This window comes from Oncorhynchus gorbuscha, unplaced genomic scaffold (genome assembly GCF_021184085.1).
Source record: "Oncorhynchus gorbuscha isolate QuinsamMale2020 ecotype Even-year unplaced genomic scaffold, OgorEven_v1.0 Un_scaffold_295, whole genome shotgun sequence".
NCBI lineage: Eukaryota > Metazoa > Chordata > Actinopteri > Salmoniformes > Salmonidae > Oncorhynchus > Oncorhynchus gorbuscha.
In genome coordinates, this window is record NW_025745159.1 from 1,334,232 (window position 1) to 1,352,661 (window position 18,430).

An 18,430-nucleotide genomic window follows, 5' to 3' on the forward strand; every position below is an offset into this window, starting at 1 on the left:
GATGGGGTGGAGAGGGAGGGATGGCATGGGGGGAGGGATGGCATGGGGGGAGAGGGAGGGATGGGGGGAGGGAGGGATGGCATGGCATGGGGGAGAGTGAGGGATGGCATGGGGGAGAGTGAGGGATGGCATGGGGGGAGGGAGGGATGGCACGGGGGAGGGAGGGAGGGAGGGATGGCACGGGGGGAGGGAGGGATGGCATGGGGGGAGGGATGGCATGGGGGGAGAGGGAGGGATGGCATGGGGGGGAGTGTAGACCCCAGAGATAACAGCACCAGATAACCAGTCTTATACCTCTGGACCTACAGTCAGAACAGAAGGTTTGGTTCAGTCTTACCTTATACCTCTGGACCTACAGCCAGAACAGAAGGTTTGGTTCAGTCTTACCTTATACCTCTGGACCTACAGCCAGAACAGAAGGTTTGGTTCAGTCTTACCTTATACCTCTGGACCTACAGCCAGAACAGAAGGTTTGGTTCAGTCTTACCTTATACCTCTGGACCTACAGCCAGAACAGAAGGTTTGGTTCAGTCTTACCTTATACCTCTGGACCTACAGCCAGAACAGAAGGTTTGGTTCAGTCTTACCTTATACCTCTGGACCTACAGCCAGAACAGAAGGTTTGGTTCAGTCTTACCTTATACCTCTGGACCTACAGCCAGAACAGAAGGTTTGGTTCAGTCTTACCTCTGGACCTCCAGCCAGAACAGAAGGTTTGGTTCAGTCTTACCTTATACCTCTGGACCTCCAGCCAGAACAGGATGTCATTCTCCAGGAAGTCTCCCTTCAGCGAGACGAAGCGCCGGAACTGATGACACGTGACGGGGTTGAGCAGGGCCCTCCGGACAGCCAGGATCTCCCCTGCAGAGGTCATCCACGTCCCCTTGACCTGCTGCAGGAGAGGAGCGGTTAAACACACAAACAAAATGGCTTCCCAAATACAATCTGTACGATAATCTCGATGTGAAAAAAGTTTTCCCAGCGTTGCTCTATGACGTTCAAAAGATTGACAGAGGACCAGAGATCACCTTCCACACCTCTCTCTTGTTCCTGTGTCGCTGGTAGACATGGTCGGACACCCGGTCTTCACCCCGAGGCTGAAAGAGCAGCAGTCAGAAACACAGTACGGCTGGACAGAGACAGAGACTTCAGCATCTCTCTCTGTCTCTCTCTCTCTCTGTCTCTCTCTCTCTGTCTATCTCTCTCTCTCTGTCTCTCTCTCTGTCTATCTCTGTCTCTCTCTCTCTGTCTATCTCTCTCTCTCTGTCTCTCTCTCTCTGTCTATCTCTGTCTCTCTCTCTCTCTGTCTCTCTCTCTCTGTCTATCTCTGTCTCTCTCTCTCTCTCTCTCTCTGTCTCTCTCTCTCTCTCTCTCTCTCTCTCTCTCTCTCTCTCTCTCTCTGTCTCTCTCTCTCTCTCTGTCTCTCTCTCTCTCTCTCTCTCTCTCTCTCTCTCTCTCTCTCTCTCTCTCTCTCTCTCTCTCTCTCTCTGTCTCTCTCTCTCTGTCTCTCTCTCTCTGTCTCTCTCTCTCTGTCTCTCTGTCTCTGTCTCTGTTTCTCTCTGTCTCTGTTTCTCTCTCTCTCTGTCTCTGTCTCTCTGTCTCTGTCTCTCTGTCTCTGTCTCTCTGTCTCTTGATGAGGTAATGTAAAGAGGTTTCACATGGCAGAGATGATGCCTCTACAGTACCTAGCCTGGCTTAGGGCCGTAACTATACTGTACACATAGCATTCAACAGTTAGAAGGCCATATAACATATAGATATGTATCTTGATATCTGGAAGCCAGATCCCCTCTAATCAGGGACTGATTTAGATCAGGAAGCCAGATCCCCTCTAGTCAGGGACTGATTTAGACCTAGAAACCAGTCCCCCTCTAATCAGGGACTGATTTAAACCTAGAAGCCAGTTCCCCTCTAATCAGGGACTGATTTAGACCTAGAAACCAGTCCCCCTCTAATCAGGGACTGATTTAGACTTAGAAGCCAGTTCCCCTCTAATCAGGGACTGATTTAGACCTAGAAGCCAGTCCCCCTCTAGTCATGGACTGATTTAGACCAGGAAGCCAGTTCCCCTCTAATCAGGGACTGATTTAGACCTAGAAGCCAGTCCCCCTCTAATCAGGGACTGATTTAGACCTAGAAACCAGTCCCCCTCTAATCAGGGACTGATTTAGACCAGGAAGCCAGTTCCTCTCTAATCAGGGACTGATTTAGACCTAGAAGCCAGTCCCCCTCTAGTCAGGGACTGATTTAGACCAGGAAGCCAGTTCCCCTCTAATCAGGGACTGATTTAGACCAGGAAGCCAGTCCCCCTCTAATAAGGGACTGATTTAGACCTAGAAACCAGTCCCCCTCTAATCAGGGACTGATTTAGACTTAGAAGCCAGTTCCTCTCTAATCAGGGACTGATTTAGACCTAGAAGCCAGTTCCTCTCTAATCAGGGACTGATTTAGACTTAGAAGCCATTTCCCCTCTAGTCAGGGACTGATTTAGACCTAGAAGCCAGCTCCCCTCTAATCAGGGACTGATTTAGACCAGGAAGCCAGCTCCCCTCTGATACAAGCAGATGGAGAGCTGGCTAGATGAGACCCTGGACTCCTACCCTGACTCTCTGCTGCTGTCTCTCATTGAACTCCGGCGTCGTCAGGAAGACAGGCAGCCATCTTGTTTCTATGTGGCTCCTGATGATGCTCTGAATGTCCACCAGGACAGGAGCACACAGACGGTCATGGAGCAGTCTCCCCCAGCCACCAGCCAGATGCATCACCTAGAGGAGAAACACACACACACACACAGACGGTCATGGAGCAGTCTCCCCCAGCCACCAGCCAGACGCATCACCTAGAGGAGAAACAAACACACACACACACACACACACACACACACACACACACACACACACACACACACACACACACACACACACACACACACACACACACACACACACACACACACACACACACACACACACACACGGTCATGAAGCAGTCTCCCCCAGCCACCAGCCAGACGCATCACCTAGAGGAGAAACACACACACACATACCACACACACACACGGTCATGATGCAGTCTCCCCCAGCCAACAGCCAGACGCATCACCAAGAGGAGAAACACACACACACACACACACACACACACACACACACACACACACACACACACACACACACACACACACACACACACACACACACACACACACACACACACACACACACACACACACACACACACACACACACACACACACACGGCCATGAAGCAGTCTCCCCCAGCCACCAGCCAGACGCATCACCTAGAGGAGAAACACACACACACATACCACACACAGACACCACACACACACACACCACACACACACACGGTCATGAAGCAGTCTCCCCCAGCCACCAGCCAGACGCATCACCTAGAGGAGAAACACACACATACCACACACACACACACACACGGTCATGATGCAGTCTCCCCCAGCCAACAGCCAGACGCATCACCAAGAGGAGAAACACAGACACAAAAGCACACACACCATCACAGAAGAGACTGTGACGTTACCTCCTCCTGTTGTTGTCTGGTGGCAGGACTGTCAGGCCCAAAGAAGTATTTCCTATTGAGGTATTTGTCCTTAATGAGTCTGGACTTGTCCTCTCTCTGGGCCTTGTCTTTATGGGGGATTCTCCTGTAATTCTCTATGTCCTGCCAGCAAGCCAGGTGTATACTGTAGACACACACACACGTCAGAACTATACACATCATTGACAACTGAGCTATAGATCATTAGGATCATTGAGTTAGAGATCATTAGGATCATTGAGGTAGAGATCATTGAGGTAGAGATCATTGGGATAATTGAGGGAAAGCTCATTAGGATCATTGGGGTAGAGATCATTGAGGTAGAGATCATTGGGATCATTGAGGTAGAGATCATTGAGGTAGAGATCATTGAGGTAGAGATCATTGAGGTAGAGATAATTATGATCATTGAGGTAGAGATCATTGAGGTAGAGATCATTAGGATCATTGAGGTAGAGATCATTAGGATCATTAAGGTAGAGATCATTGAGGTAGAGATCATTGAGGTAGAGATCATTGAGGTAGAGATCATTGAGGTATATATCATTAGGATCATTGAGGTATAGGTCATTAGGATCATTGAGGTATAGATCATTAGGATCATTGAGGTATAGATCATTAGGATCATTGAGATTGAGGTATAGATCATTGAGGTATAGATCATTGAGGTATAGATCATTGAGGTAGAGATCATCGAGGTATAGATCATTAGGATCCTTAAGGTATAGATCATTGAGGTGGAGATCAGTGAGGTAGAGATGTAGGATCATTGAGGTAGAGATCATTGAGGTAGAGATATTAGGATCATTGAGGTATAGATCATTAGGATCATTGAGGTAGAGATCATTAGGATCATTGAGGTAGAGATCATTAGGATCATTGAGGTAGAGATCAGTAGGATCATTGAGGTAGAGATCATTGTGGTAGAGATCATTGAGGTATAGGTCATTAGGATCATTGAGGTATAGATCATTGAGGTATAGGTCATTAGGATCATTGAGGTAGAGATCATTGAGGTAGAGATCATTAGGATCATTGAGGTAGAGATCATTAGGATCATTGAGGTAGAGATCATTGAGGTAGAGATCATTGAGGTATAGATCATTAGGATCATTGAGGTATAGGTCATTAGGATCATTGAGGTATAAACCATTAGGATCATTGAGGTATAGATCATTAGGATCATTGAGATTGAGGTATAGATCATTGAGGTAGAGATCATTGAGGTAGAGATCATTAGGATCATTGAGGTATAGATCATTGAGGTATAGATCATTGAGGTAGAGATCATCGAGGTATAGATCATTAGGATCCTTAAGGTATAGATCATTGAGGTGGAGATCAGTGAGGTAGAGATGTAGGATCATTGAGGTAGAGATCATTGAGGTAGAGATATTAGGATCATTGAGGTAGAGATCATTGAGGTAGAGATATTAGGATCATTGAGGTAGAGATCATTGAGGTAGAGATCATTGAGGTATAGATCATTGAGGTAGAGATCATCGAGGTATAGATCATTAGGATCCTTAAGGTATAGATCATTGAGGTGGAGATCAGTGAGGTAGAGATGTAGGATCATTGAGGTAGAGATCATTGAGGTAGAGATATTAGGATCATTGAGGTAGAGATCATTGAGGTAGAGATCATTGAGGTAGAGATCATTGAGGTAGAGATCATTGAGGTAGAGATCATTGAGGTAGAGATCATTGAGGTATAGATCATTGAGGTAGAGATCATTGAAGTAGAGATCATTAGGATCATTGAGGTATAGATCATTGAGGTATAGATCATTGAGGTATAGATCATTGAGGTAGAGATATTAGGATCATTGAGGTAGAGATCATTGAGGTATAGATCATTGAGGTAGAGATATTAGGATCATTGAGGTAGAGATCATTGAAGTAGAGATCATTAGGATCATTGAGGTATAGATCATTGAGGTATAGATCATTGAGGTATAGATCATTGAGGTATAGATCATTGAGGTAGAGATATTAGGATCATTGAGGTATAGATCATTGAAGTAGAGATCATTGAGGTAGAGATCATTGAGGTAGAGATCATTGAGGTAGAGATCATTGAGGTAGAGATATTAGGATCATTGAGGTATAGATCATTGAGGTATAGATCATTGAGGTAGAGATCATTGAGGTATAGATCATTGAGGTATAGATCATTGAGGTATAGATCATTGAGGTAGAGATATTAGGATCATTGAGGTATAGATCATTGAAGTAGAGATCATTGAGGAATAGATCATTGAGGTATAGATCATTGAAGTAGAGATCATTGAGGTATAGATCATTGAGGTAGAGATATTAGGATCATTGAGGTAGAGATCATTGAGGTAGAGATCATTGAGGTATAGATCATTGAGGTAGAGATCATTGAGGTAGAGATCATTGAGGTAGAGATCATTGAGGTAGAGATATTAGGATCATTGAGGTAGAGATCATTGAGGTATAGATCATTGAGGTATAGATCATTGAGGTATAGATCATTGAGGTATAGATCATTGAGGTATAGATCATTGAGGTAGAGATATTAGGATCATTGAGGTATAGATCATTGAAGTAGAGATCATTGAGGAATAGATCATTGAGGTATAGATCATTGAAGTAGAGATCATTGAGGTATAGATAATTGAGGTAGAGATCATTGAGGTAGAGATCATTGAGGAATAGATCATTGAGGTAGAGATCATTGAGGTAGAGAACATTGAGGTAGAGATCATTGAGGTAGAGATCATTGAGGTAGAGATCATTTAGGTATAGATCATTGAGGTATAGATCATTGAGGTATAGATCATTGAGGTAGAGATCATTGAGGTAGAGATATTAGGATCATTGAGGTATAGATCATTGAGGTAGAGATCATTAGGATCATTTAGTTTTTTACTGACATGACCAGGAATAATGATTTGGTCCCTATAGATAAACACAACACTTGTTTGATAGAAGGTGTGTTTATGACAGAAAGGTCACGTCTAACAAGCAGCATGGTGTTGTGGTCACCTGGCCACACATAGCGTATGTCATGTAAAATAAGCCTGCTGCATCTACAGCTAGAGTTTCACCTGGCGGTGTGGTCCTGTAGGAAGGATGTGAAGTTATAGAACTAGAGTTTCACCTGGCGGTGTTGTCCTGCAGGAAGGATGTGAAGTGTATAGATCTAGAGTTTCACCTGGCGGTGTTGTCCTGTAGGGAGGATGTGAAGTGTATAGATCTAGAGTTTCACCTGGTGGTGTGGTCCTGTAGGGAGGATGTGAAGTGTATAGATCTAGAGTTTCACCTGGCGGTGTTGTCCTGTAGGGAGGATGTGAAGTGTATAGATCTAGAGTTTCACCTGGCGGTGTGGTCCTGTAGGGAGGATGTGAAGTGTATAGATCTAGAGTTTCACCTGGCGGTGTTGTCCTGTAGGGAGGATGTGAAGTGTATAGATCTAGAGTTTCACCTGGCGGTGTGGTCCTATAGGAAGGATGTGAAGTTATAGAACTAGAGTTTCACCTGGCGGTGTTGTCCTGTAGGAAGGTTGTGAAGTTATAGAACTAGAGTTTCACCTGGCGGTGTTGTTCTGTAGGAAGGATGTGAAGTGTATAGATCTAGAGTTTCACCTGGCGGTGTTGTCCTGTAGGAAGGATGTGAAGTGTATCGAACTAGAGTTTCACCTGGCGGTGTGGTCCTGTAGGAAGGATGTGAAGTGTTGTAGCTCCGTGCGGTGTCCTAGCAGAGAGCCCAACCTGTACCCTCTGTACCTCTCTGGGACGGCAGACCACATAGCTGGAGACCTGGCGACCTCTAGTGGTGGAGGAGGGGGCCTGCAGGCCTGGGCCACAGCATGCTGAGAGAGAGAATCTCAATTGGACTAAATCCTCCTCACTTCCTTCTGAAGGTTTTGAGAAGGAGGTGGGGAGATAGAATGCGAGGAATCAAGGAAATATAATTGAAATTCCCCCAAATCCTTACTAGAGATATAGGACAATATTTGAAAAGCTTCTCGGAGTAGAAGTGCTTCATCTATGATCAGTTTTGTCTTTCAGATCAACACTTCAGGGGGGACTTGATCCTAGATCAGCACTTCAGGGGGGACTTGATCCTAGATCAACACTTCAGGGGGGACTTGATCCTAGATCAGCACTTCAGGGGGACTTGATCCTAGATCAGCACTTCAGGGGGACTTGATCCTAGATCAGCACTTCAGGGGGACTTGATCCTAGATCAGCACTTCAGGGGGACTTGATCCTAGATCAACACTTCAGGGGGACTTGATCCTAGATCAGCACTTCAGGGGGACTTGATCCTAGATCAACACTTCAGGGGGACTTGATCCTAGATCAGCACTTCAGGGGGACTTGATCCTAGATCAACACTTCAGGGGGACTTGATCCTAGATCAACACTTCAGGGGACTTGATACTAGATCAGCACTTCAGGGGGACTTGATCCTAGATCAGCACTTCAAGGGGACTTGATCCTAGATCAGCACTTCAGGGGGACTTGATCCTAGATCAACACTTCAGGGGGACTTGATCCTAGATCATCACTTCAGGGGACAGGGGGACTTGATTCTAGATCAGCACTTCAGGGGGACTTGATCCTAGATCAGCACTTCAAGGGGGACTTGATCCTAGATCAGCACTTCAGGGGGACTTGATCCTAGATCAGCACTTCAGGGGGACTTGATCCTAGATCAGCACTTCAGGGGGACTTGATCCTAGATCAGCACTTCAGGGGGACTTGATCCTAGATCAGCACTTCAGGGGGGACTTGATCCTAGATCAGCACTTCAGGGGACTTGATCCTAGATCAACACTTCAGGGGACAGGGAGACTTGATCCTAGATCAATACTTCAGGGGGACAGGGGGACTTGATCCTAGATCAGCACTTCAGGGGACAGGGGGACTTGATTCTAGATGGGGGGACTTGATCCTAGATCAGCACTTCAGGGGGACTTGATCCTAGAGCAGCACTTCAGGGTGGACTTGATCCTTGATCAGCACTTCAGGGGGACAGGGGGACTTGATCCTAGATCAGCACTTCAGGGGGACCCTATCCTAGATCAACACTTCAGGGGGACAGGGAGACTTGATCCAAGATCAGCACTTCAGGGGACTTGATCCTAGATCAACACTTCAGGGGGACAGGGGGCGACTTGATCCTAGATCAGCACTTCAGGGGGACTTGATCCTAGATCAACACTTCAGGGGGACTTGATCCTAGATCAGCACTTCAGGGGGACTTGATCCTAGATCAACACTTCAGGGGACTTGGGGGACTTGATCCTAGATCAGCACTTCAGGGGACAGGGGGGACTTGATCCTAGATCAGCACTTCAGGGGGACTTGATCCTAGATCAACACTTCAAGGGGACTGGGGGGGACTTGATCCTAGATCAACACTTCAGGGGGACTTGACCCTAGATCAGCACTTCAGGGGGGACTTGATCCTAGATCAACACTTCAGGGGGAACTTGATCCTAGATCAACACTTCAGGGGGGATTTGATCCTAGATCAGCACTTCAGGGGGGACTTGATCCTAGATCAGCACCTCAGGGGGGACTTGATCCTAGATCAGCACCTCAGGGGGGACTTGATCCTAGATCACCACTTACTCCTCAGACTGTTACATAGATCATGCATTGGAGCGTTGACCTTCAATAGAGCTCACCTGTTCCAGTCTGTGTACAGCCTCCTCGTTGACCTTCAATAGAGCTCACCTGTTCCAGTCTGTGTACAGCCTCCTCGTTGACCTTCAATAGAGCTCACCTGTTCCATTCTGTGTACAGCCTCCTCGTTGACCTTCAATAGAGCTCACCGGTTCCAGTCTGTGTACAGCCTCCTCGTTGACCTTCAATAGAGCTCACCTGTTCCAGTCTGTGTACAGCCTCCTCGTTGACCTTCAATAGAGCTCACCTGTTCCAGTCTGTGTACAGCCTCCTCGTTGACCTTCAATAGAGCTCACCTGTTCCAGTCTGTGTACAGCCTCCTCGTACAGCGTCTTCAGTTCTCCGTACGGCTCTGACTCCACCTGGCGAGTCTCCTCCCGTACAGCCACCTGAGAGAACGCGCATTAACAATGACATCAAATATCCAGACCAAAACACACGTCTTACGAATCTGACTAAGGAGAGATGCACGAACAGGAGAGTCTGTCTGTTTCGGCCGATAAGCTATTTCAACTACAGCGTGTTTTAAAATACATTTTTAAAGAAAAGGGCTCACACCTTCTGGAAGGTGTCTGTGTCCCTGGTGGTGAGCAGCGTCCAGGGCTCCAGGAGGAGAGTCAGAGTGTGTTCCTCCACCCAGTCAAACAGCTCCTCAAACGGGGGAGTGAGACCGGTGTACACCCTCTCTCTGCTCTCCTCCTCCACCCCAATGCTACTACAGGCAGCACTGCACACGTATGTTGAATACAGCAACTGAAGGGGTTAGAATGAGAACCGTAACTAATGGGTCAGACTGTAATCTTCATCATCATCATCATCATCACAACTGGAGGGGTTAGAATGAGAACCGTAACTAATGGGTCAGACTGTCATCTTCATCATCATCACCATCATCACCACCACCATCATCATCATCACCACCATCATCATCATCATCACCACCATCATCATCACTATCATCTTCATCATCATCACCACCACCATCATCATCATCACCACCATCATCATCACTATCATCTTCATCATCATCACTATCATCATCACCATCATCATCATCATCATCACTATCATCATCATCACTATCATCATCATCATCATCACTATCATCATCATCACGATAGTCACTCCATCATCATCTTCACTATCATCATCATCATTATCACATTAAATGTCTTTAATGTAGGGCTCATTAAATGTCTTTAATATAGGGCTCATTAAATGTCTTTAATATAGGGCTCATTAAATGTCTTTAATATAGGGCTCATTAAATGTCTAATATAGGGCTCATTAAATGTCTAATATAGGGCTCATTAAATGTATTTGATGTAGGGCTCATTAAATGCCTTTAATATAGGGCTCATTAAATGTCTAATATAGGGCTCATTAAATGTCTAATATAGGGCTCATTAAATGTCTAATATAGGGCTCATTAAATGTATTTGATGTAGGGCTCATTAAATGTCTTTAATATAGGGCTCATTAAATGTCTTTAATGTAGGGCTCATTAAATGTAATATAATAATAATAATAATATATGCCATTTAGCAGACGCTTTTATCCAAAGCGACTTACAGTCATGTGTGCATACATTCTACGTATGGGTGGTCCCGGGGATCGAACCCACTACCCTGGCGTTACAAGCGCCATGCTCTACCAACTGAGCTACAGAAGGACCACAATATAGGGCTCATGAAATGTCTTTAATATAGGGCTCATGAAATGTCTTTAATATAGGGCTCATTAAATGTCTTTAATGTAGGGCTCATTAAATGTCTTTAATGTAGGGCTCATTAAATGTCTTTAATATAGGGCTCATTAAATGTCTTTAATATAGGGCTCATTAAATGTCTAATATAGGGCTCATTAAATGTCTAATATAGGGCTCATTAAATGTCTAATATAGGGCTCATTAAATGTATTTGATGTAGGGCTCATTAAATGTCTTTAATATAGGGCTCATTAAATGTCTTTAATGTAGGGCTCATTAAATGTCTAATATAGGGCTCATTAAATGCCTTTAATGTAGGGCTCATTAAATGTCTTTAATATAGGGCTCATTAAATGTCTTTAATGTAGGGCTCATTAAATGTCTTTAATGTAGGGCTCATTAAATGTCTTTAATATAGGGCTCATTAAATGTCTTTAATATAGGGCTCATTAAATGTCTAATATAGGGCTCATTAAATGTCTAATATAGGGCTCATTAAATGTATTTGATGTAGGGCTCATTAAATGTCTTTAATATAGGGCTCATTAAATGTCTAATATAGGGCTCATTAAATGTATTTGATGTAGGGCTCATTAAATGTCTTTAATGTAGGGCTCATTAAATGTCTTTAATGTAGGGCTCATTAAATGTCTTTAATGTAGGGCTCATTAAATGTCTAATATAGGGCTCATTAAATGCCTTTAATGTAGGGCTCATTAAATGTCTTTTATATAGGGCTCATTAAATGTCTTTAACGTAGGGCTCATTAAATGTCTTTAACATAGGGCTCATTAAATGTCTTTAATGTAGGGCTCATTAAATGCCTTTAATATAGGGCTCATGAAATGCCTTTAATATAGGGCTCATTAAATGTCTAATATAGGGCTCATTAAATGTCTTTAATATAGAGCTCATTAAATGTCTAATATAGGGCTCATTAAATGTCTTTAATATAGGGCTCATTAAATGTCTAATATAGGGCTCATTAAATGTCTTTAATATAGGGCTCATTAAATGTCTAATATAGGGCTCATTAAATGTATTTGATGTAGGGCTCATTAAATGCCTTTAATATAGGGCTCATTAAATGTCTTTAATATAGGGCTCATTAAATGTCTTTAATATAGGGCTCATTAAATGTCTAATATAGGGCTCATTAAATGTCTAATATAGGGCTCATTAAATGTATTTGATGTAGGGCATATTAAATGCCTTTAATATAGGGCTCATTAAATGTCTAATATAGGGCTCATTAAATGTCTAATATAGGGCTCATTAAATGTCTAATATAGGCCTCATTTAAATGTATTTGATGTAGGGCTCATTAAATGTCTAATATAGGGCTCATTAAATGCCTTTAATGTAGGGCTCATTAAATGTCTTTAATATAGGGCTCATTAAATGTCTTTAATGTAGGGCTCATTAAATGTCTTTAATGTAGGGCTCATTAAATGCCTTTAATATAGGGCTCATGAAATGCCTTTAATATAGGGCTCATTAAATGTCTAATATAGGGCTCATTAAATGTCTTTAATATAGAGCTCATTAAATGTCTAATATAGGGCTCATTAAATGTCTTTAATATAGGGCTCATTAAATGTCTAAAATAGGGCTCATTAAATGCCTTTAATATAGGGCTCATTAAATGTCTAATATAGGGCTCATTAAATGTCTAATATAGGGCTCATTAAATGTCTAATATAGGGCTCATTAAATGTATTTGATGTAGGGCTCATTAAATGTCTTTAATATAGGGCTCATTAAATGTCTAATATAGGGCTCATTAAATGTATTTGATGTAGGGCTCATTAAATGTCTTTAATGTAGGGCTCATTAAATGTCTTTAATGTAGGGCTCATTAAATGTCTTTAATGTAGGGCTCATTAAATGTCTAATATAGGGCTCATTAAATGCCTTTAATGTAGGGCTCATTAAATGTCTTTTATATAGGGCTCATTAAATGTCTTTAATGTAGGGCTCATTAAATGTCTTTAACATAGGGCTCATTAAATGTCTTTAATGTAGGGCTCATTAAATGCCTTTAATATAGGGCTCATGAAATGCCTTTAATATAGGGCTCATTAAATGTCTAATATAGGGCTCATTAAATGTCTTTAATATAGAGCTCATTAAATGTCTAATATAGGGCTCATTAAATGTCTTTAATATAGGGCTCATTAAATGTCTAAAATAGGGCTCATTAAATGCCTTTAATATAGGGCTCATTAAATGTCTAATATAGGGCTCATTAAATGTCTAATATAGGGCTCATTAAATGTCTAATATAGGGCTCATTAAATGTATTTGATGTAGGGCTCATTAAATGTCTTTAATATAGGGCTCATTAAATGTCTAATATAGGGCTCATTAAATGTATTTGATGTAGGGCTCATTAAATGTCTTTAATGTAGGGCTCATTAAATGTCTTTAATGTAGGGCTCATTAAATGTCTTTAATGTAGGGCTCATTAAATGTCTAATATAGGGCTCATTAAATGCCTTTAATGTAGGGCTCATTAAATGTCTTTTATATAGGGCTCATTAAATGTCTTTAATGTAGGGCTCATTAAATGTCTTTAACATAGGGCTCATTAAATGTCTTTAATGTAGGGCTCATTAAATGCCTTTAATATAGGGCTCATGAAATGCCTTTAATATAGGGCTCATTAAATGTCTAATATAGGGCTCATTAAATGTCTTTAATATAGAGCTCATTAAATGTCTAATATAGGGCTCATTAAATGTCTTTAATATAGGGCTCATTAAATGTCTAATATAGGGCTCATTAAATGTCTAATATAGGGCTCATTAAATGTCTAATATAGGGCTCATTAAATGTATTTGATGTAGGGCTCATTAAATGTCTTTAATATAGGGCTCATTAAATGTCTTTAATGTAGGGCTCATTAAATGTCTAATATAGGGCTCATTAAATGCCTTTAATGTAGGGCTCATTAAATGTCTTTAATATAGGGCTCATTAAATGTCTTTAATGTAGGGCTCATTAAATGTCTTTAATATAGGGCTCATTAAATGTATTTAATATAGGGCTCATTAAATGTCTAATATAGGGCTCATTAAATGTCTAATATAGGGCTCATTAAATGTATTTGATGTAGGGCTCATTAAATGTCTTTAATATAGGGCTCATTAAATGTATTTGATGTAGGGCTCATTAAATGTATTTGATGTAGGGCTCATTAAATGTCTTTAATGTAGGGCTCATTAAATGTCTTTAATGTAGGGCTCATTAAATGTCTTTAATGTAGGGCTCATTAAATGTCTTTAATGTAGGGCTCATTAAATGTCTAATATAGGGCTCATTAAATGCCTTTAATGTAGGGCTCATTAAATGTCTTTTATATAGGGCTCATTAAATGTATTTAATGTAGGGCTCATTAAATGTCTTTAACATAGGGCTCATTAAATGTCTTTAATGTAGGGCTCATTAAATGCCTTTAATATAGGGCTCATGAAATGTCTTTAATATAGGGCTCATTAAATGTCTTTAATGTAGGGCTCATTAAATGCCTTTAATATAGGGCTCATGAAATGCCTTTAATATAGGGCTCATTAAATGTCTAATATAGGGCTCAATAAATGTCTTTAATATAGAGCTCATTAAATGTCTAATATAGGGCTCATTAAATGTCTTTAATATAGGGCTCATTAAATGCCTTTAATGTAGGGCTCATTAAATGTCTTTTATATAGGGCTCATTAAATGTATTTAATGTAGGGCTCATTAAATGTCTTTAACATAGGGCTCATTAAATGTCTTTAATGTAGGGCTCATTAAATGCCTTTAATATAGGGCTCATGAAATGTCTTTAATATAGGGCTCATTAAATGTCTTTAATGTAGGGCTCATTAAATGCCTTTAATATAGGGCTCATGAAATGCCTTTAATATAGGGCTCATTAAATGTCTAATATAGGGCTCAATAAATGTCTTTAATATAGAGCTCATTAAATGTCTAATATAGGGCTCATTAAATGTCTTTAATATAGGGCTCATTAAATGCCTTTAATATAGGGCTCATGAAATGTCTTTAATATAGGGCTCATGAAATGTCTTTAATGTAGGGCTCATTAAATGTCTTTTATATAGGGCTCATTAAATGTCTTTAATGTAGGGCTCATTAAATGTCTTTAACATAGGGCTCATTAAATGTCTTTAACATAGGGCTCATTAAATGTCTTTAATGTAGGGCTCATTAAATGCCTTTAATATAGGGCTCATGAAATGCCTTTAATATAGGGCTCATGAAATGCCTTTAATATAGGGCTCATTAAATGTCTAATATAGGGCTCATTAAATGTCTTTAATATAGAGCTCATTAAATGACTAATATAGGGCTCATTAAATGTCTTTAACATAGGGCTCATTAAATGTCTAATATAGGGCTCATTAAATGTCTTTAATATAGGGCTCATTAAATGTCTAAAATAGGGCTCATTAAATGTCTTTAACATAGGGCTCATTAAATGTCTTTGATATAGGGCTCATTAAATGTCTTTAATGTAGGGCTCATTAAATGCCTTTAATATAGGGCTCATGAAATGCCTTTAATATAGGGCTCATTAAATGTCTAATATAGGGCTCATTAAATGTCTTTAATATAGAGCTCATTAAATGACTAATATAGGGCTCATTAAATGTCTTTAATATAGGGCTCATTAAATGTCTAAAATAGGGCTCATTAAATGTCTTTAATATAGGACTCATTAAATGTCTTTGATATAGGGCTCATTAAATGCCTTTAATATAGGGCTCATTAAATGTCTAATATAGGGCTCATTAAATGCCTTTAATATAGGGCTCATTAAATGTCTTTAATATAGGGCTCATTAAATGTCTAATATAGGGCTCATTAAATGTCTAATATAGGGCTCATTAAATGTCTAATATAGGGCTCATTAAATGTATTTGATGTAGGGCTCATTAAATGTCTTTAATATAGGGCTCATTAAATGTCTTTAATGTAGGGCTCATTAAATGTCTAATATAGGGCTCATTAAATGCCTTTAATGTAGGGCTCATTAAATGTCTTTAATATAGGGCTCATTAAATGTCTTTAATGTAGGGCTCATTAAATGTCTTTAATATAGGGCTCATTAAATGTATTTAATATAGGGCTCATTAAATGTCTAATATAGGGCTCATTAAATGTCTAATACAGGGCTCATTAAATGTATTTGATGTAGGGCTCATTAAATGTCTTTAATATAGGGCTCATTAAATGTATTTGATGTAGGGCTCATTAAATGTATTTGATGTAGGGCTCATTAAATGTCTTTAATGTAGGGCTCATTAAATGTCTTTAATGTAGGGCTCATTAAATGTCTAATATAGGGCTCATTAAATGCCTTTAATGTAGGGCTCATTAAATGTCTTTTATATAGGGCTCATTAAATGTATTTAATGTAGGGCTCATTAAATGTCTTTAACATAGGGCTCATTAAATGTCTTTAATGTAGGGCTCATTAAATGTCTAATATAGGGCTCAATAAATGTCTTTAATATAGAGCTCATTAAATGTCTAATATAGGGCTCATTAAATGTCTTTAATATAGGGCTCATTAAATGCCTTTAATATAGGGCTCATGAAATGTCTTTAATATAGGGCTCATGAAATGTCTTTAATATAGGGCTCATTAAATGTCTTTAATGTAGGGCTCATTAAATGTCTTTTATATAGGGCTCATTAAATGTCTTTAATGTAGGGCTCATTAAATGTCTTTAACATAGGGCTTATTAAATGTCTTTAACATAGGGCTCATTAAATGTCTTTAATGTAGGGCTCATTAAATGCCTTTAATATAGGGCTCATGAAATGCCTTTAATATAGGGCTCATGAAATGCCTTTAATATAGGGCTCATTAAATGTCTAATATAGGGCTCATTAAATGTCTTTAATATAGAGCTCATTAAATGACTAATATAGGGCTCATTAAATGTCTTTAACATAGGGCTCATTAAATGTCTAATATAGGGCTCATTAAATGTCTTTAATATAGGGCTCATTAAATGTCTAAAATAGGGCTCATTAAATGTTTTTAACATAGGGCTCATTAAATGTCTTTGATATAGGGCTCATTAAATGACTTTAATGTAGGGCTCATTAAATGCCTTTAATATAGGGCTCATGAAATGCCTTTAATATAGGGCTCATTAAATGTCTAATATAGGGCTCATTAAATGTCTTTAATATAGAGCTCATTAAATGACTAATATAGGGCTCATTAAATGTCTTTAATATAGGGCTCATTAAATGTCTAAAATAGGGCTCATTAAATGTCTTTAATATAGGGCTCATTAAATGTCTTTGATATAGGGCTCATTAAATGCCTTTAATATAGGGCTCATTAAATGTCTAATATAGGGCTCATTAAATGTCTTTAATATAGGGCTCATTAAATGTCTAAAATAGGGCTCATTAAATGTCTTTAATGTAAGGCTCACTAAATGTCTAAAATAGGGCTCATTAAATGTCTAATATAGGGCTCACTAAATGCCTTTAATGTAGGGCTCATTAAATGCCTTTAATATAGGGCTCATTAAATGTCTAATATAGGGCTCATTAAATGTCTTTAATATAGGGCTCATTAAATGTCTAAAATAGGGCTCATTAAATGTCTAATATAGGGCTCACTAAATGCCTTTAATGTAGGGCTCATTAAATGTCTTTAATGTAGGGCTCATTCAAATTAGGGAAGGGGCTTGGTCATTTGGCCCATGCTTTGGCTGAGAGTATCCATTGATTGGGGTGGAGACTTCGCCTGTATCGTTAATATATTCTATCCTACATCTCCCACCAGAACCTAATCCAGCATCAGACGCAAATACCCCCCTTTCCCCAGGGATCCAATCTTACATGAGCCTGTCTCTGTACCCTGTAGGGATCCAGTCCATCTTGGTAGAAGAGCTGGTGGTACTGCTGCAGATCACTCCAGCAGTGGACGGCATTCTCCCACAGCTGACAAGATACACGAAGACCTATTTATTGATGTTGTACAATACAGCTACAACAGCACTATGGGAGACAGAGAGAGAGAGAGAGAGGCAGAGAGAGAGAGAGAGAGAGAGAGAGAGAGAGAGAGAGAGAGAGAGAGAGAGAGAGAGAGAGAGAGAGAGAGAGAGAGAGAGAGACAGAGAGACAGAGAGAGACGGAGAGACGGAGAGACGGAGAGAGAGAGAGAGAGAGAGAGAGAGAGAGAGAGACACAGACAGAGACACAGACAGAGACAGAGAGAGAGACAGAGAGAGAGACAGAGAGAGAGAGAGACAGAGACAGAGAGAGACAGAGACAGAGAGAGACAGAGAGAGAGAGAGACAGAGAGAGACAGAGAGAGAGAGAGACAGAGAGAGACAGAGAGAGAGAGAGACAGAGAGAGACAGAGAGAGAGAGAGACAGAGAGAGACGGAGAGACAGACAGACAGACAGACAGACAGACAGACAGACCGACAGACAGACAGACAGACA

At 40.6% G+C, this 18,430-nt stretch overlaps 1 protein-coding gene across 1 annotated transcript in view; it reads right to left on the reverse strand.

Moving 5' to 3' along the window:
• The window catches only part of LOC124017628 (regulator of G-protein signaling 22-like), a 48,567-nt gene that overhangs the window by 17,449 nt on the left and 12,688 nt on the right, over positions 1 to 18,430 (reverse strand). The window contains 8 exon segments of the mRNA XM_046332881.1: positions 731 to 1,025; positions 1,027 to 1,097; positions 2,601 to 2,765; positions 3,556 to 3,718; positions 7,241 to 7,413; positions 9,535 to 9,627; positions 9,797 to 9,991; positions 17,822 to 17,923. Of these exon segments, the coding sequence (XP_046188837.1) occupies positions 731 to 1,025; positions 1,027 to 1,097; positions 2,601 to 2,765; positions 3,556 to 3,718; positions 7,241 to 7,413; positions 9,535 to 9,627; positions 9,797 to 9,991; positions 17,822 to 17,923 (1,257 nt within the window).